General features: G+C 45.3%; 2 protein-coding genes across 2 annotated transcripts in view; one reads left to right on the top strand and one right to left on the bottom strand.

The window, feature by feature from the left end:
• dnajc17 (DnaJ (Hsp40) homolog, subfamily C, member 17) overlaps positions 1-20,285 on the top strand; it is a 34,119-nt gene extending 13,834 nt beyond the window's left edge. Inside the window, exons 8-11 of the mRNA XM_030117280.1 lie at positions 1,071-1,148; positions 3,187-3,267; positions 3,837-3,956; positions 20,058-20,285. Coding sequence (XP_029973140.1) covers positions 1,071-1,148; positions 3,187-3,267; positions 3,837-3,956; positions 20,058-20,183 — 405 coding nt within the window. The 3' untranslated portion in view covers positions 20,184-20,285. The remainder of the gene's footprint in view (positions 1-1,070; positions 1,149-3,186; positions 3,268-3,836; positions 3,957-20,057) is intronic.
• LOC115406978 (cdc42 effector protein 3) lies at positions 7,334-13,336 on the bottom strand. The gene is made up of 3 exons (XM_030117281.1): positions 12,897-13,336; positions 12,638-12,779; positions 7,334-11,347 (listed from the first exon to the last, which is right to left on the bottom strand). Exon 3 carries the CDS (start codon positions 11,232-11,234, stop codon positions 10,620-10,622), a length of 615 nt encoding a protein of 204 aa, XP_029973141.1. The 5' UTR covers positions 11,235-11,347; positions 12,638-12,779; positions 12,897-13,336; the 3' UTR covers positions 7,334-10,619.
• Positions 20,286-20,507: the final 222 nt, after the last annotated feature.

The following is a 20,507-nucleotide window of genomic DNA, read 5'->3' as shown; positions in this document are numbered from 1 at the left end:
CTCTAAACACTGAATGCACAAAGAAGCCATTTGGTTTCAATAATGCCTTTCCGGCCTTTACTTATTCAGACAATGATCAAACAGCAATGTGTCAGTACTGTGGGCCGAAACCACAGACATCACATCATGCAAATGGTTTTAACACCGTATCCCAGGATGAATGAGCGGGGAGGTTATCAGTAGGTGGAGGAGCCTGTTCTTGGAAGCAGACGCCACATTATCCAGCGTAATTGTTGGTAAGAGATGCTATTAGGACTTTCTCAGAAATGCTGTTTTCTTTGACAGTGAACAGAATGCTGGATCTGGGTCAACGCTTTGTGCTTGCCATTTGTACTACTACTTTAAAGTGTGTGTGGTGATGTTGGCACGCCTTCTGTTCTTTGTACATGGATATGAGAAGTTACACAATATGAGAACACTGGAACACACGGCACGGCAAGTTGGAATAAAAAAAAAAAAGGTAATAAATGATGTTTTGTCAAAGTTGCTGTTGTGCAGAAAATAGATGTGCCGTAATTTCGGTAACGCCGGGTCAGGGTGAGGATCAGGCCTGTACGAAAGACACACATAAACATTGTTGCACAAACTAATAAGCTAAGCTGCAGTTCAAAGACACAACAGGAGACAAAGGCTACCTCAGATTTTTGGCCCATGACGGAGCACCACAAGGCATCGACCAGCCTGGAATAACTTCATAATTACTCTAACGAACGCTCTTCAGTCTGGGTGGGTGAGTCACTGTGTATTCTACGGTCAGGAGGTCCATGTGCGGAGCCTCGCCCGCTTGTCCGGCACCCCGGGCACGGATGGAAATTGACTGCAGGTCTTGCAGGTGGCGCCACGGTGAAGTTCCAAAAGCTTAACGAACGTCTTCCTCGTGCAGCTCCAGCCTGCCCCGACGGTCTCTCACCAATCTGTTGCTCATCAGAGCCGATCCAGCCTGGCATGCTCTGCTCTGCCTCCTCGTCAGCTGAATTTAATCAATAGTGCTGTAATGATTACAGATTATCATGCACTTCTCTCATGCCTAATATTGCCTTTTTCTTTCTCTCCATGTCTTTTGTCTTCAGTTGAAGTGGAAGTCTAAGAAAGAGGACGAGACGAATGGAGGCTACTCTCAAGACACTATTTTTAAACTTCTTCAAAAGGTGGGCAAAGGAACACATAAATACAGCCATAATGATCTTTAAACTTACTGAAAAAACTTCAAATTCCTGTAATTCAAGGGTTAATATTTCTGTTTATTTCACCTATGTGTGCACTGTTGTTAGTTGAGGAAAAAGATTCTTAGGATTTCGAACTGGTGTGATGAAATACTTTTCATGTACGATCTATTTATTCAATTACATTATTAAAAAAAAAAAAAAAGGTTCCTACATTAATGTCCCAGGATATTAGCTATATATGCCGCCACATATATATTATCATAACAAGATAAAAATCACATCTGTAAAGAGAGATGGTGTCTTTGTCCCAGCAGACGGCAGGCAGCGCTCCATGGTAACAAACCGGCCTGCAGAGACCAGCATGACATCAGTGCAGTAGATTGTTTTATTCCTCCCCTTAAACAAGGCCCATTAAGTTTTGTTGCAGTGAAAGTGCTGAGGGCAATGTTGTAGTGCCCTTTTAAAGCCGTGCACGCCATCGTTTGTGCCCCTCTCACCAGGTGATGAAGCAGTGCCAAGGGAGGCATTAGGAAATGTGCTCTTCTCATGCAACCCGGTCCCACCTTGTGCCGCCGAGGCGCTTTCAGACGGGGGCAGAGGTTGGGGTGAAATGAGAACAGGGCGAGCGTCGGTCGGAAAAAGAGGCGTCCGTGCTTCTCCCATGCACGCATGGAATCACCACGGTCCAAGGCGGTGTGGGAGGAAGAACTGGAAAGTGGCGTTGTTGTTTTTGAAATTGTTGAGCAGAAAAAAAAAGGAGTGCATTTCAGGAAAAAACAGGCTGTTTGAGATGGCAAGCTCATCTGAGTGACAGATAATGGTTTGGCCAAGTAGAAATAGCTGTGTGGGAAAAGGACCGTGGCTGTGTGTGTGTACGGGCATGCGTACGTGTGTGGAGCTGTGTACTTTGGCCGCTCAAAATAATACATCTTGTTTGAGGGCAAAAAAAAAAATATGCTAAGATATTTTTACATGATGAAACAGAAGCCTTTTGAGACTCTCCTTTGTCACTGTTGGCTTGCTCCGTCGTGTCCTTAGTAAGCATTAGAATTCTTGGACTTTCCTATTCCCAGCGAGCTGCATTTTTCCAGAATGAGATTCTCAAAGGCCGTGTCCTTCCGACCCAGCCTCAGCAGGAACGAGGTTAAAGACAGGAAACTCCCGTCGTGATCGAAACACTTGAGGGAATTAAAAAAAAAAAAAAAAATCCCCCTGCACCTCTTATTGCTGCCAACAATAGGGATCAGGTTTTCACTCCCCTGCTAATGTGTATTTATAGTCTTTCTCTTCTCACCATGGTTTCTCTAAAAGGTATGACCTTTCCGGTCACTTTGGATTTTCTGCAGAGCGGCAGTTATGACAGACCTGTCGTTTTGCTCTTCATGCTAATAGTGGCGGTTATTAAATGTAGCCTCACTTCATTTTTGCATTACTTAAACTGCCGTCATCCATTTTTCTCCACCGCGCCATCCAACTGAGGGTTGGAGGCCATTCCAGCAGGCTGTTGGCAAAGTCCTGATCAGCTCTGGACGGACGGGCCAACCGTCCATCACAGGACAAACGGTCAAACGCTGTCGCTTTCCCACCGCCAGGAAATTCAGAGTCACCAGCTGTCAGTGCGTGCACAGGGAGAACATGCAAACTCCCTCCTGAAGCGCCGAAGCCAGACCCGGGCCTGAGTGCTGACAGCTCCTCCACCATGCAGCCCTGCTCAGATATTCTTTGAAATTTAGCCGGTCGAGACTCAAACACACGAATCCCATCATCAGGTCGGGTAACCAAACGCAGACTGAGTCCTGACTGGAGCTGCAGCAGTCTGCCTCTTTCACCATTGTTTTAAACGTTTCAGTCTGCATATGTTTTTTGTTTTCATGGTTATTGGTTATGCTGTGTAAGGAAATCCTAATTCAAATGTTCTGCATCTCCCCTCTTCTTCCACTTGACTTTTTCTTCTTCTTTTTTTTTTGTCATTCTCCTCTCTCTCTCTTTTTCTCTGTTTCTCTCTGTCTCTCTCTTCCAGTACGGAGATATTTTGAATGTGATCGTATCGAGTAAGAAGAAAGGAAGCGCTGTGGTTGAATTCGCAACTGTGAGAGCAGCTGTAAGTCCCTAAACGTCCCCAGCCACTGTCCCCATCATGTCTGTCCAATATTGACATTTTTCTCAAAATGATGCATTTCCGTAAAACCACATTTGTTTGCTACTCCGTCACCTCAGTTTCTTTTTTATCACCTGCTTAGTTTGATCACTACAGAAAGTGACACCTGTCAGAGACGTCAAGCCTCCGGACAGTCTCCGGTTCAGGCGTCGTGTCCTGTTTTTGATGAGAACCACTGGACGGAAGGACTCGAGCTGCCTCATTGTTCTCCACTGTCTGGCTCCTCGGGCTCTTTGTCATGATGCTCGACTTTTTTTTTTTTATTGCGGTTTCCTTTTCACGACATGTGGTTTTCCATCCAGAAGACATGTCTGCCAGTCTGCGGGGCTTTGGGCACAGGTTGTGCGGTCTCTCTATACCCGTCTCAAGTTTTTCATCCTTTTTTTTTTTTTTTTTTTTTTTTTTTAACTGACTGCACAAATACCAAACTCAACGGGATTCAGGACCAGAGGAACGTTTGTTTGTCCTTAAAGAAATAAATGGTCTCCACACCGATTGCTCTGTCTGTTTAGGAGCTGGCTGTGAAGAATGAGAGCGGCCTGAGTGGGAACCCCTTGAGGATTTCGTGGCTGGAAGGACAGCCGGAGGTTTTCCCCGCGGCATCTCAGTCCGGCCCGTTCGTGCCGACACAGGTACCGTATACCATAAAGCGCATTGCTGCAATTCCCCCGCCGTCTTTCATAGAACATGACAGCTCTGCGTTACTAAAGTTTTAACATTTACGATGCCTCCAACACAAATACTCCTGCCCAAACACACCCCTCAGAAAGAGGTATGTAACCGCGCTCAGCTTTCTTTTTGTATCACTGGAGCAAATACAACCCCGGAGCTCACACTCTCTTCATCTGGTCTAGAATCGTGTGTTTGGTTAAATGGACCTCAATTTATTTGTTTTGGAGGGTTGAGCCACTGGCCTATCGAAGTCACTGGTTGGCCGCTCATTAATAGAAACAACCTGGGAGACCACAGATTTCTATCTTTTCAAGATATTTATTTTTTTTCATTCAGGGGATTTTAAATTCCCTCATTCATCATGAAACAATCCGAATCCGAGGACAAGAATTCAAACCCCTTGATGTTTTCCACATTTTTTACATTACAACCGTGGATGCAAATTTATTTTAATTGGATTTATGTGATAAACCAGTGCAATGCCAAGTGGAAGAAGTATTCTGCCCCCTTTTCCTCTGATCCCTGATTTCAGTCCCAATGTTTCCAGAAGTCACCCCATTGGTGAAGAGAGTCCACCTGTGTACAAACAGCTGCTCTGTGAAGGCCTCAGGCATTCATTAGAAAGAGTTGTGAACAAACGTCTGAAGTAAAGCCATTTTGAAACAAAGCCTGAGGAAGGCTCGTTTGCAGTTTGCCACAAGCCGTGGTGGAGAGAGACTGCAAATGGACGGACAAAGTTACTCTGGTTAGATGAGAGCAGAACTGAACTTCTTGGACTAAATACAGTATACAATGTGTGATGGAAAACTAGTTGAGAACGCACCATCCCCACTGTGAAGTGTGGTGGTGGCAGCATCATGCGGTGGGGATGCTGTTCTTCAGGAGAGACAAGGCGGCTGCTGAGAGTAGAAGGCAGGCAGGAAGTCACCGGCACCAAAACATTTTAGAGAAAAGCATCTTACTAACTAGTTACTATGATTGTAATTACAGTTAAGGAACAATATTGAGTGATTAGATCTCTATACAACTATATATTGCTCTTATTCTGTATGGCAGCACGACAGCCTATATTACAATTTCATTGAGTTTGTCTTAAATATGCACTTTTTCTGGTTCTTCTTTTTTAATTCCTCAGTAACATTTCAACACAGCTAATCCGAACATCATTTTCTTCTCTCCCTCTAATTATTTTGAATCCTTGTACATTTTGACCGTTTTTTAATGTTGTGTTTTTCCCCCTTTCACTCTCTGTAGGCCAGTATTGGAAACAGTCCCTCTATTTTAATGTATTTTTCTTCTGGTGAGTTGCTTCCTGTGATTTTTGAAATCACAGTAGTCAGTTTTGTAATCTTTCCATCTTGAAAATGGTATCGCATGCCTGAAGACCCCAAAAGCCCATAAACTCTCCTTTCCTTTCCAAAGATAATATCATTTAATCCTTTTCCCAAAACGTGTGTTTTTTGGTTTTTGTTTTTCCATCTGCGTTTTGCCTTTTTACCTGTCCTGTCAGAATGTCACCAGTGGAGTTTCTCCTCGTTTCCGAAGCTGAACTGGGCTTCACCCCTCGCGCTGGTGTGGGGTCCCAGACCCCCTACTCGGGGCTAGCATCTGCGACCTGCACACTGGGACTTGTCGCACTAATCCTTTTTAATGTTATTATGATAACCCAGTTTGCATTGCAGATGTCCAGGGCTGATTGCTTCAGCCCTTCTTTTTTTTAGTTTTGCAGCTGAGAAAGAAAACATTACCACAGCCAGGTAATTTTCGAATTAGCCCTCAGTGAGAATACTTCTTGCTAAAGAGGCCTCACATGACATAATAAGTGAACCAGTGGAGATATTAACTGTGTTAATCCACAGATGGCCCGGGGTCGCTGGACATGAGGGTTATTTCTGACAGAGGGAGATGGAGGTAATGAGAGGCCGGAGCCACGGGGAGGGAGCCGGCCTCCCTCTCCACGTGGAATCTAATAATCCGACCTCTCCTGCGCCTCGACCAGCTGCAATCACAGAGGAGCTGGCTGAGTGGGGAGCTGCTTCTTTCACCCCATCAGTCCAAACACGGCCCTCGGTGTCAGGGTCTGGCTGCAGGGAGCTCAGGGACACGGATGACTTCAACCTCGGCTCCACTTCCTGCTCCTCTGGGCTGAATAAATGAATCTGGGGCAAATGACAGCGAGTTAATAGAGTGGGGAGGAAGACCCCCCTCCAGGGTTCAGAGAATTTCAACATGACTAAATGTTGTGTGGTGCGTTCTAGATTTTAATTATTATTCACTCAGAGAGAACTGCTGAACTCCTAGCTCTGTTTTTGTTCTGGCTGCGCAGAAATGAAACGCGCTTTAGTTTATTATCCGCTCTACTGCATTTACCTGTTTTTTTTTTTTTTTTAAAGCCACAGCTGTATATTTTACTTTTGGATGGTTCAGACGCCATTTCTGAGAAATGTTTTAATCCCGTCTCCATATTGTTGCTTGTTGTGTCTTCACCTGTAAGCACAACAAGCTCTCACGGTGAAAGACTCGGGGAATTTTAAGACTTACGACAGAAGCTTTTAAGCTTTTCTCACGAGTGCAAACACTGTGCTGCACACATTCCCAAATCTCGGTGAATCTTTAGAAAATGACCGCCTGTTTTTGTGTAAAGTCATAAACAGTTGTTTTGTTATAACTGGGGCCTGCGTGGGAATGGACCGCGCAGATATCGCACATGTCAGCTCCAGTCTCTCCTGACGGCTTTGACTGGCTGCTGCGTCAAGAAAGAAGCTTTCAACGACACAAACTCCACAAGGTCTGGCTAGTAACTCATCTGAATTTACCGACGTCTCGGATATGGAAGCGCCGTCTGCAAGGCCGCGTCCCTGCCAGATGTCATGTTTGTCCCTTTGGACATGCGATGCGTCCATTAATCACCAAGTCTTCTTTCATGGTTTATTGGACATTTTAGCATACCATATTTCTGAGGTGAAGTTATTGTAAAGGATCTGAATTTGAGCTCTTTATGCCGGCCACTTCCATCTGAAGCTGGAGAGTCACTGAAGGCGGTTGTCACGACAGAAACCACATGCGGCAGATCAGCCACTCCGGGATTGTTTTTCCAGCCTGCTGGAAGAGTGCGCTCTCACCTAAAATAGCCCTCGCGTTTGGAAGAGATGCTTCTGTATGTGGCCCAAACCTGAATGGGAAGCGTGCGTTTTTACTATTACAAGCCCAGCAATATCTGATTATTATGTTCCAGGCTGGGATGGACATGGAGAAATAGAAAGTTGGTGGAGACTCATGAAGTTGGAGTAGCAGTAGAGGACAGGTCTGTCAATATCGGGGAAGAAAGGATTAGAAGGGCGCATAGTTTATCTTAACAGATACTCTTGTTTACAGAAGTCTGAAATACATAGACGTGTTTGCTTTTTCCCTTTAGGCACAGGGAGATTTGCCTGCTATGATTATGGTGTGGTCATAATTTCAAATTTATTGTTTTATTCTCAAATACACCCAAGTCATCATGCATATCATGAGAAGGGATCTCTGTTGTGGATTTGCTCCAGCATAAACATTTACAGCTTGATAATATATTATGACATGATACATATGTGTGATACGGACAGCATAAACAATGTCAGTTTCCCAAAATTCCCCTTTTGTGTGAAAATCTATGTAGAACCAGGCGGGTTGTTTCTTCACTGTGAGACACAGTTTTCACAGTAGGACGCTGCTTTTCTTCCAGCCAAAGAAATATTTATTGTGTTTCAATTATCAAGTGACGACGAATGGCACACACACTTCTCTTCAGTGAGATGACACGATTTTTTTCTTATTCTGTATGACAGCAAGTTTTGGATTTTTTTTGTCGGCGGTGAAGTGATACCAGATGTGACTGCGATGCCTCACGGTTCGGCCAGTTTTCACAGTGCAGACAAGATAATTTGTCTTCAATTACAGGCTCTTTCTTCTCGCATCACTCATGTGGCCGAGCAGTTGTTGAGCCTCAGTTTATTTGAGTCTTCACCGGGAGGTTTTGTGCAGACGAGTCAGTCGCGGAGGTCAAGGATTCTTGTCTGCAGGAAGAGTTTTTCAAGGAAAAGCAGGTAGCGAAACCTAATTTGGAGATTTTAACGATGGATGGGATTTCAGGAAATTTTTGACAGTAGACGGCTGGATTGGTTCTAAATGGTACATCTACTTCCAAAGTGCATTTTTACCACCTCTGCAGCCTCACATGATCCATCATGTTGTTAACCCTTTTCCACACACAATCATTCACACTATCACATACCGTGTGTGACAGCTGCTATGCAAGGCTCCTGCACTCCATTGGAAGAAACGTGGGATTTAGTTCCCCTTCCTTCGACACATGCACAGGGTGAGACAGAGAATCAACCTGCCAACCTTGAGATCGGAAGATGGGCCACTCTACCAACTGTGCTTTAGGGCTCTCATTGATACGGTGAAGTCTGTATGACTGAATCGCTTATTCCTCTGCTAATCTAGCAATTTGCCAACTCACCTTGGTTACCTGTTCAGGTTCCATTCTGAAGTGAAAATGCATCACTTTTGCTTTTCCGTTTTAGAAAACTTTGACAAAAATATTTTGAAAAGGATGTCTCGTTTACTTGGAAAAGGGTAGTTTCATGTAGGGGCACTAGTAGGTGCTGTTCATACATGCAAATAACACTATGCTATCAACAATGTACACAGACATTCAAATAAACTAATGATGGAGTGGAGTTGCTATTATGGGTGACTCTCAACTATAAAATTACCAATATCAGCTGGGAGTCATGGCGCTTTGGAGGCCGCCGTTGTTGTCCAACCTCTTATGCATTTGCTGAAGAACTATTTACTGCAGCTGTGGTGCACATGTGCAGTTGAAAGGTTTTACCAAAAAAAAGTTGCGTTTTCCTCCATTTTCATAAAGATGGAGTTTGATTATTTTTAATGAGTTGCAATATCAGTGGCAGCGAGCACCGTTTTTTGTATAAATAGACCCTCAAACCCAACAAAACTTTTGCAGGACACAAACCTGTTCATCCAGCAAATGCTTCAGTCCACTTTGGCGTTCTATAGTTGGACTAATGACAGTACACAACTTCTTGCCTGGCATGCACGTCTAATTCAGTTTCTTGACTTCCTACCTTGAATATAATTATGCTGTTTATTACGTCTGATAGTTCAAGGCTGCAATTTCTTAAAAACAAAAAGAAGTGTGCCTCCATGTTGCAGTTTGACAGACAGCCAGCAAAATGCCAGCACGTCCAGATGTGTAAACAGCTTTCGACTTGTTCTTGTAAAATATTGACACGAACGCTTCTGTCCACAAAACCACCAGTCTTTGAATTTCAATGACACACATATATGTATTTTACTGAACCCAGAGTACATATACAATAAACAGCAGCAGTGATATCCAGTTCAAAATGAGTGATTTTCAAAACAGCTCCGTAGTGCAGATGTACCCACAAACATCGCCGCCTGTGTTTGACATCCATAGATTTTCTAAATCCTCTGCTTGAAGCGGGACACTTGTGGTTTGTGTGTTTTTCAGCGTTGACCCGCGGGGCGTTTAGGAATCTGCCTGGGGCCGGGTTTTGCCTGGAGCATGCGAGAGCACAGACCGAGGCTCTGTCCCGACTCCTGGTGGAAAATAGACCTCAGTTTGGCCTTGTGTGCTACGTTCATGTTCCTTATTTTTTTTCTTTTCTCATGTGCCAGCGTATGTGAGATGCTGCATAAATGTTTCACGTGTGAGGGGTCTGTTTGGTCAGAAGGTTGTGATTAAACCCTCATCAGGACTTTTGCTGAAGTAATGGATGTCTCTGGTCCTCCTCCCTCGACACCCCCCGCGTATATGGAAGTATCATATTACCCTTTACCACTCTCCTTCTCGTGCGCCACTCACCAGAGCATCGGACTCTGATTTGCAGCTAAGAAAACAGCCTGCTCTGGGAATTTTTTTTTTCTTCTTCTTCTTCTTTCGGAGGTCTTGGACCTGTGGCCCAGCTTGGTCTGCAGCCCAATCTGCCACCGCTGGCTGTCTTTTATTGGAAGCAGAGCTAAGTGTTTGTTTTCACTGCATTGTTGGAAATGAGAGATGGGGGGTACCTCGGTCTACCTTTGAGTGGGGCCTCTGGGATGCGTGCGGAGTAAAAATTGCCCTCTGCACACAATAGATTGGCAAGCATGCCAAGACATCACAGCTCGAGGACCTTGGATTCCAGCTGTGGCTTTTCTTTTTCTTAAACACAACACTCTTAAGTCCTAACAGCCCTCTTCAGTGCTGTGCTGTGCGGTTTGAGGGAAAGCAATAGCAAAAAAAAAAAAGAAATGTAAAAGACGGTTAAACTTTCTTGGAGTCTAAGAACAGAGGTCAAATATTAACTATAACATTCTTTCAATCTTTACAAGAGGTGAACAAGAGGAAAACATTAACTTGATCAGTGAGCCTGTGCTCTGTCCCACAATGTGTAACGAAAACATCTCCCTGCATGCAGACTTGGATCACAGAAAACTTCCCAGACTGGTTTGTCAGTTTTTCAGCAGGATTCGGAGCGTATTCACACGAGGAGTGATGACTTGGAGCTTTCTCCATGTACCAAACCTTCAGGAAAGTCATTTGGCCACCGCTGCACCTAATTGTGTTTGTCCATGACCTGGAGGACGTCGTCCAGAATGGAAGGGCCCAAGTCCAGGCTGAACGAAAAGCCACTGTCCTCGTCCTTTTTCTGCCCTGCCTTTTTGTCAGGGGTCTCTGTAAAGTCTCCATCCCTGTCTGAGCTCACGCTGCCTCGTCCAGAGCAGCTAACTTGACCGGAAGCAACGATATTCCCTCTTCGGTACCCGTCTATCATTTCCTCATCCCCGCCGTCGCTGTCGAGCAGTGGCATGGAGCTGCATTTCTTCCTCTTCTGGGAGGATTTACTGTGGCCGTCCTCGGACCGGCCGGAGCCCTCTCTGACCTCTGCGTCCTCCAGGTTCAGGCGAGGGGGCTTCGGGGGCGGCGAGCAGGCCAGGAAGATGTTCTGCTCACTCTGGGAACTTTGAAGGAGCAGATTGTGTCCCATCTTCAGAAAGGACAGGTCTCCGAAACTGTCGTTGTGGGCGTTGCTCCCAATGTGAGAGATGTGGCGGAAGTCCGCCAGCGGCAGGCTGATCATGTTGACCGACAGCACCTCTTTCCGCTTCGAGTGGCGGCTGGACCAACGGCTCGAGGACGGCTTTCTGTGCATCGATGCTCTGAGTGGCATCTTGACAGATCTTGTAATTATAAGTTCTATTTTTTTGCTATATTCCAGTGGGTTTGTCTTTGTTCTGCTCTCCTCCTTTGTCCAGTGGTTTATCCTTGGAAGCCCAATGCCATCTAGAAGAAAAAGAAATGACATTTTAACAGATGAATCCTGAAGTTTCTTGCGTCGGTTCTTTTTATCCCGCTCTAATATCATGGTTTTGCCTTCATCTGGATGAAATCCGGTGCATGTCTGTGCTTGTCATGTCATTTACTGCCAGATGGAGGGACTGGACTACATGTGCAGCTCAGCAGCCTTTGTTTACAGATTGCACCTGCTCTGCCTGGCCTTATAGTGATGAAGTTCAGCTTTATTTGGCAGCAGAATGATGTTTCAATAATGCTTTGAAGCTTTCATTTACAAACATTTGCTTTTCCTATCCCCCTTTACCCGTAAATGCAGGTGTGGTCTGATGCATATCCTCAGACGGAAGTCTGTTAGCCTACTTAAGACTTCCAGGAAGAAAAGCAACAAAAATGCAAATCCCTCGTAATTGTTAACCTGGATTCAGTGTATCGTTCCAAATTCCAGTCTGTCTCAACGTCTGTCAGAAATTATGATAATCAATTCACTTTCAACCACGTGTTTCGGATTTCTATGAATAAACATCATGTGGCCCATTTTATATCAATTCAATTTGTAAGTAACATTGAATGCTGTAATTTCTTTGACAATGTCACACTCTAGAAATGATTAAATATGTAAAGGAGTTTGATTGAATAAATAAAATTGGAATCTAATTTTCTTCAGGAAAAAAAAAAAACTTGAGTGAGAACACATTGGCTTTTGCATTTCGTGACCTGTAATCGTTTTATTGAGCAGAGCAGACCTCGGTTCATCAGCGCAGGCACGCTGATTAGATAATCCACTCTGCGTCTGTGATTTTTTTTTTTTTTTAACACTCTCCCAACAGCTTTGCCCACATCAGATCAGTGTTCGTGACTTGAAACACTCACTCTGTAAATTTGTAAGCCACTTCAGCAAACAGGTTTTGTTGGCCCGTAAAGGTTTTTATCGGCACTTTAGTAGCAGCGGGAGATTGGAAAGCGTGGACATAACAGCATTCCTTTCCAAACATGTCAGTTTGGCCAAGGAGGGGTCTTTAGGATTTGAGCCATGAGTATCATGTTGAGGAAACACTTCATGGCCAAGTAAAAACTAAAGAAGCCCATTAAAACAGATTGGCCACGAAACACGCTTTAAATTATCTTTCTTTCTTCCTATTAACAGTAAATCTCGGTGGCTGATAAGAAATCCAGCAGATATTTTAACCAAAAGCATCTGCAAAGCTTTTTCTTTACATGCAGGCAGTCCTGTTGGGTTTTTTTTAACAATAAAATGGAGATTGATGAATGATTTCTTACCTGTTGACCCGAGACAATTGAATCCCACGCACACACACCCGTCTCTGTCAGGAAACTAAGCTGTGTGTACCTGCACAGCCTGATGAGCTCTTCTGCGACATGACGGGGCTTGTCAGAGTTACAGAGGACCTCACTGCACAGCCTTGAGACAGAAAAACAGTCAGTGTGTCTTCTGCAGTCACAAAACTACATCAAGTTTAACATTGAATTTTATTTCAAATACTGTATAAATACAGATTTCTGAGATACCGATGCTTACCTGCATCTGCACTGTCGTCTCTGTGTTTTCAGTCCTCAGTTCCTGTTTGTTTCTGCTTGTCCTTGTCTGGCTTAAGTTCCCACTTGCATGGCAAAGCAAGTTTGATTGCTGGTGAAAGTCTTCCTGTCCTTGGCGATAAGCAGTGGAAAAAGTGTTACGACACCGAGGCTTTTCTTCTGTCTTTATCGAGCTCCTCTCAGTTCATATCCACAGTCGGAGTCAGTCGGCCTGATAGCCAGTCGTAGGTGGGACAGTGAACCGCCGCTATATGATAGGCTGCTGTAGCCTTCACCTGTGGGAGCGGAGCAGGAGTGCCCGACCTAAAGCCTGTAACTGAGGAAGAAGGGCCAAAACAACAAACTTATTTCAGCAGCTAAATGGTGCGTGAGTGTGTTTGAGAGAGCCGACGGCTGGGAGAGTTTGACTTGGTTGGCAAGAGTGTAACAGGTTGTGTTTGGCAGGGTAAAAAAAAAAAAGAAGGAAGTCATAGTCAATGAGCAAACAGGTCAGCCACTCATCGGAGGGGGGGTTAACTGATCTCTAATCTCCATGTCATTGTCTCTCCGCTGTAGCCGTTTCCTGCTTCCCGTTCTGCTGTTGGCTTGTGTAAAGCCCTGCAGCCAGGCCCACTTCACGGGCTCTTCTGCCTGACTGGAGGCCTATAGCTTATCTGTGTCATCAACGCACAGTATCGCTCTCAGACGTGTATGAGCAGGCACCGCGGGTTTCACAACGGAGATAACTTGTTGCATTTTCATTTCTCACGCCTCCAGCGTGTTGTCTTTGCCCTGGAATGCAACAAGGGGGGAAAAAAAAGGAACTGGAAATTCTGTCAGTCACTGGTGTTTTTCTGAAGAATTTAATTTGTTTTGTGAAAGAGTTTTAAGCTAACATGCAAAAAAAAATATGAATGTGAAAGTTAACATTTCAGGTTGTAAAAGACAATTTGTAATTTTCAGTCTGCTTCTGCTTCACATTGATCAAATAAACAGTCGGCGTGCGTCCTCATCCTCTCTGGACTGCAGCGCCAGAACACTCTGCACGACCAGACACCATTACTCACGCAAATGAAATTAGAAGCACAATTACCAAAGAATGAAACTACTTTGCAGAGCATTTCTCTTCTGAGAAACCACCTCCTTCCCCTCTCCTGCTTCTCCCACCTATCGGCACAGAGCTGGTTTCATGCTGAAAGAACATCAGAGTGAGGAGTTTCGAGATATCTGCGGTATTTGGGTTTGACCTCACAGGACCTGCCGTCTGACCGAGGCCGGGATTACTCCGCTAGCTCTGCTCTCATGCTATGTAGCCGCTGGGCTGATGCGTTTAAACCGAGCTGGATTTCAGTGAAAGCCTCTTGTCTGAGACCTGACCATAGCGGGCAGTGTGGTTTAAGATCTGGGATGCTGCATTTCGGTGTGTTTTCGTTGTCGCAGGATAAAAAGTGTTTCCAGATATTGCTTTGACTGGCACTAGAAGCCCAAACTGAGGCTTTGCTGGATATTCCTTTGGCTCTTTCTTGTGCCTTTTCCAGCTCCCGCTGCATCACGTTCCTTGAATGGCAGAGTATTTAGAAAACATAAGACTTTTAATCAAATTTGAACTGGTTGTATATTCACAAATTACCTGTATTAGCGAAGACTCAGGACCAGAGAGGAATTAAAGTTGTCTGTCTGAAGAGTTACTGAGAGCTCTCCTCTAATCAGTGGTTTTGAGAACCTCTAACATCGTCTTTCCCTCCGTTGACGCCGTTTCTCTTGAAGTCGTGACTCAGGAGCTTTTTGAAGGCGTTCCAACAGAAACTTGGCAGCCTGATTCTGACTACTGAGGGTAAATGATGCCCGCTCGCATGACTCCAGCATGACAAAGACATGACACCGAGATGCAGGTGTTACGCTATAGTGTCGAACACAAGACTGTGACGACACGTCGGACGTAGCACGACGATGGCTATATTAGGTAACAACAGAGACCCGTCGGCTTAAATCCCTCCAGCCAATCAGTTTGCAGCCTTTTGAGTGCGAGATTTCTTCACCGTGTGCTGATTTGTGCTGCAGGCTACAACATGTGTGACAAACTGCACAATGTCAAACGGTGAATCAAACACTGCAGTCATCCCGGTATGCTGCGTTAACCTTGAAGAGGTAAATAAATGAAGCGAAGCAGTAGAAGAGGAGATGTGAGACGCGGTCCAGTGTTTGACCTTCATGAAAATCTGCAAACTATCAGTTGGGCGTAGCGCGAGCGTCACGTGATTCATTATAATATTTCCTGCTGAAGTAGAAGAAACGGTCATGATTTCTCATTTTTCGTCCGTGACAGACTGAACGCACGCAATATGTAACTATGATAGAGTTTATCCAGGAGAAATCTGAATCAAAACCACCTCACCGGGCTCAATGTGGAGGAGTCGCAGTTTCACTTTGAGTTCCTAACCCAGAGGGCATAACTCCTCACTCATTATTAAAGGCGAGGTTCTCACTCTGGTGCTGGAAACTTCCGCATTTTGCTGTAACAGTTGGAAAAAGCCTCACCATTTGCATATTAGGTGTGTGTCTTTTTGCCTTCTGGCTCAGTCTCACCATTCAAAAGAATTGGTAAAGTTTAATAGTATTATTTTCAGCTTGATGAGTGAAATTTCTTGTAGAAAGTAGTTTTAATGTGATTTATACAATTTATTCCTGCATTTATAATGTCGTTTGCTGTATTTTTCATCTCAGTTTTGCAGAATTGACTTTAAAAAGTTTAATGCACATATGTGTCAGTGGTGCTTTTTTTTTTTCTCCTCGGTGTATGTGGGCGGTCAGTGAAGGCTGGGGAATGTTTAGTCTCTTGGCACAGACTCCAAAGTAATTATTAAATCATAGCTCCGATATTTAGATTGCTGTGCAGACCGTGGAGTTGATATAAACAACACATAGCGAGATTCATCTCACTGGATTTGTTTGTTCTCCACATTAAACACCGAAGATAAGGAACCACTTCAAGATGAGAACACATTCAGACAAATGAAGTGACCTGAAATTTCACATTTTTGATGTCGGAACCTGGACTTGTTTCATTTTTTTTCCCCCCTCCCTTTGTAAAACTACAGGTCTCTTTTTTTGACATCTCCGAGGTTCAGACTGTATTCTTAACCAGTTCCATGGCCTCTTTTGTTTTAATGGTAAATCGGTTGCAATCAGAGGGCTTTTCCCTGAAGGCTGGGACGTGAAAGACATAATTTTGCTTTTACAACGATGTATTGTTGGATATTAAAAGCGGCCAAACTCCCACATTTCCTTACTGGAGGTTCCCTGAGCTCATCCATCATAAAGAGAAATGCCAGGGCACCGGGAGTTCAGGCCTTCGCTGCCATTTCTCTTTTCACTGTTTATTTCCTTTAGTTTTGCAGATTCCAACGGCCCCGCGAGTCTCCACCCGAAAGGCTCCTATTCTGCCGAATACCGTGACTACCTATGACCACATGCTTACACAACCACACGTACACACACGGAATGCCACCCCCCAAATCTACTTTTCAAACCAACTTTATCGTTTTCCTGGAGTCGTCAATATCTGAAAAATTAGGAAAACATTACATATTTGTATCTCTTTTGTGTCTCTTCAGTAACTTCAAATCCCAAGTCTATTATCAGTAATTCCCTTCTGTATGTGTGGTGGTTGCATTCCATACTCATGCAGCTTTTTATTTTATGGCCTATCTACGTCTTCAATGTTGCTGAATCTTGAATAGTTCTATCATCATAATTTTCTAGATGTCAGAATTATTCTCAAAAGTCTTCTTATAAGACGTGTGCATGCAAAGGGTTAAAGGCAGGAAGTGGATTTGGCCGGTAATCTCTATGAAGTGTTTGTTCTTCACTAACAAAAACAGCGTAATAAACCAAATCTTTGGGGTTTTTGTGTCTGCTGGAGTAATGAACGATGATTAGTCTTCTCCCATTTGCAAAGCTTTACGTTTTGTCTGCGCCGGAGTTTCGACCTTGGCTCCGGCGTTGCGTGTGCAGAACCCCGGCCTGTTTGTTTGAGTTAGCAGCGGCGGCGCTCGGGCACCTCCACACACACACACACACACACACACACACACACACACACGATCTCGAAATAAGTATTTGCCTATCATAAATCACGCGCTCCGCGGCTCGGTGACACACACGCAGAAAAGCACACATTCTGCTACCACACACACTCCAGATAAATAGCTCCTTGATTAACTTCACCACAGTGCATTAGAGGCAGAAATGTTCACCCGGACCACAGAGCGGGCTTGTTAAGAGGAGCCCATTCTTCTCCTGCGAGTCTATAAAGTCGACTCTTGGCACAGTGAGGATCTAGTTAGAGATACAGAACGGCTGATGGTGCTAATGACTAATCCATTGTTACAAATTAGGTAACCTGTTGTGCTGCACAGTTGAGGATCCTAAAAGTGTGGAATGTAAATATGTTAGTGGAAAAACAGTAATTTTCACTGAGCTGTCGTTGATTCTCATTTCCCTCAAGCCTGAGATTTGTCTGCCTTCGCTGCGTTTACAGACTCAGACCGTCCCTCTCGCTCTCTCTCGCTCTGCTCACGCTCGCAGTTGAAGGGATGGCGTAATGCGCAGCTGATCCGACAACTCGTGCTCGGGGAGCGCGGCGGCCACCTGCGCTCCTCCGTGCCTCCTGCTGCGTGTGGGAAGGAGTGCGGGAGTGTGTGTGTGTGTGTGTCGAGCGCGCTAAACGGCCTGACTCACGGCGCCGGTGGTATTCCTGATGTCATTCCTGGCCCGGGGTCAAGCTGGGGTGTGCTGTTCGCAGGCCCAGCCATGTGCTGATGTCACACACTAATCCTCAGCTTGTTTGTATGCATGCATGCATGTGTGTGTGTGTGTGTGTGTGTGTGTGTGTGTGTGTGTGTGTGTGTTTTACTACCATCCCACCTCTGCGGTGGCCCTGTGCCCTCCTCCCTCGGCTTTGTGCAGGGGCCCATTGTTTGTGTTCTGTGGTTTTCCTGCTCACCCTGGGCCCCAGTGTTACGGTACCAAACACACACACACACAGGCATACATGTGCTCACGCCAAGTGTTTAGTTACAGAGTGATGCACTGGCTAAACATGTACATTGTAAGTTAACACCCCGGGCAAGGAAACATCCCTCATCCTGAGAAGAAATGCGTCACACTGACCATAAAGCACCTGCTAATGCTCAGAATTCCCCCGGATCATTAGCATGGTGCCGTCTGCCCGTGACCGCCGCGGCCAGGGCGGAGGTCACTCCATCTCCGACTCCAGGCCTCTCGGGTGAACTTCAGGGCAGCGGCCAGTAGAGGGCGTCAGAGAGGGGGGGTTTATTTCACTGTTTGTACCATTGCTTTTATACTGGCTTGTGTTTCGTTCGATTTGAAGATGCAAGAGTTGTTTATTTACCTAATGGTGTTCGCGTGATATTTCATAGTTACGTGTCAGACGAGGGCCTGAGCTCACATTATTGGAATGATAATAGCAGCTTTCCTCAATCCAGGGGTGAGGAGGAGGAGGAGGAGGAGGAGGAAGGGGGAGTGCGGGGTAACTTCCCCTCACAGACCCTCTCCTCTCCTCTTCCTCCATGCTTCACCCTCTTTCTCTCAACACATGGATGCTGGAGTCCCCGTGATGTTTTCCAGATGCCTCAGCTCAGCGAGCGCATTGAGAAAAACCTCCCTCTCCTCCTCAGATTGCTCTCGCTCGCTCGCCCGCCCGCTCTCGGTGCTGAAGGCACACTCTGGCTCTCTCCTGCAGCTTACTGTCCTGTTAAAGAGACACTTCCTTGGCCTAGTGGACTTCCGCAATGTAATCCTTTAAAACAATAGTTTGCTCTGGGGCCCGAAGGCTCTTCCTTTCCCCAAAGAAGGTGTGAGCGCTCAGTGTTTGTGTCAGGTATGCTGTGCCATTCAATAGCATTTGAATATATTAAATCCATTTTTTTTTAAATTTAAGGCTGCACGAATGAAATAATCATGAAGAAAACAGCAGAACATGAGCACAAACTCTTTCTCAGTATCATGAGCGTCTTTCTCGCTGTCCAATGACAAAAGTTCGATAGAGGCTGTTAAAAAGAATAACTTTTGTCGAGGTTTTAAAAGGTCGATATGTCCTGCTTCGAGAACGGGAGACGTCCAGAGTGTTCAGGATCCTGTGAAGTCCTGCGGGTCAGAGTGGATTCTGTGATTGGAGGCCGTCTGTTCGTGATGCCGCCCTGAACACCTGCCGAGGGTCGCTCCTGCTCCCAGGGTTCAGCTGGAGAGTCTGTCAGGAGGCTCTCCAGGGCTCGCCAGAACAATGTGAAGCTCACAGAAGCACATGTCTCTGGTTTGCTTGGCTTGTTGCTGCCTGTTCCTCCCGGAGTCGACAGTGTTTCGTGTTGTCATCCTGATCTTTGCTTGTTCTGTACCTCATCTTCGTCCCGTCCTAACGGTGGGGAATACGTGTTGCGCTGCCTGATTAGCCATTGGCTGCCCTCTCCTGTCCCCCTCAGAGCCCTCGTCGTCCAAGCCAGAGCTCCGTCAGCGGAGACCAGGCCTCGTTCCAGGACACATTTTGGGGACGCAATGACCTCAGGCGGTGGAATTACCCCGTCACAGCTTCTCTGTGGGCTGCAGTCATATACATGCTAATGTTAGCCTCTGTGTGAACGGCCCGCTGCGCTCCGCTCCGCTCCCACAGGCCCGGTTGTGAAAGCAAACAGACATTGGACATTGACAGTGGTTATTTTTGCTGTGTCTGCCATGAGTTGCTTTTGGCGTGTCATGGAACGCAGGGAAGTTTGGCCTTTGTGTGATTCTGCCAGTGTTATGGATCAGTTGACGTCCTCGCTAAACACTGAGAGAACAAGACCACCGCAGCAGGGTTCCACACCATGATGTGTTTTACTTTTGGGAAATATTACACCGGCATCTACTTGGGTTCTGCAGAAAAAACCAAGGCGCTGTTCGCAGTGCGGCACCCCGGTCTGGAGCAAAGTTTTTAAAACGAGAAAATGTCACCAGTTTGCTCCCACTGTCAGAAACAGAAGATTTGCTGATTAGAAGATATTTTCTACAATAATGCTCCGCGAAATACCAGCCGCTACATCAATTGGTTCTTTTTTTAATATGTATTGTGTAAATGTGACTCGGCATTCTGTACCTGTCCCCCCTGCAGGGCTCCCTCTCCACCGAGCGGGACTACGAGAGCATCGTGATGATGAAGATGAGGCAGGCCGCCGAGCGTCAGAAACTCATCCAGCAGATGCAGAGAGAAGACGAGGAGGAAGCCGACGGCTCGTAGCGCAGCTCGACTCCCCGCCGCTGAAAAATACTCCTGGCTTTAGTTTCATAAAGTCCACGTGTTTTTTGTTGTTCTTTTTTTTTGTTTTGTTTTTTTTTTTTGTGCGTGACATGCCAGCACAATAAACATTTTTAATAATGAAACCATGACGTTATTTCCTTCACTGAAAATTGAGATTGTACATCATCTTTTTTGCACCAATTTTATTCATGCAATAAGGTGTTAACTGTGATGAGCGTATCAGGTTCCATTTACAGCCTCTTAAAGTGAAAATACAAAACTTTTGTTGTATTTTGGGTTTCTGTTTATACAAATTGGTTTCAC

The sequence above is a fragment of the Salarias fasciatus genome, chromosome 19 (genome assembly GCF_902148845.1).
Source record: "Salarias fasciatus chromosome 19, fSalaFa1.1, whole genome shotgun sequence".
NCBI classification, from domain to species: Eukaryota; Metazoa; Chordata; class Actinopteri; order Blenniiformes; family Blenniidae; genus Salarias; species Salarias fasciatus.
This window is presented reverse-complemented; position numbering and strand designations above follow the sequence as displayed.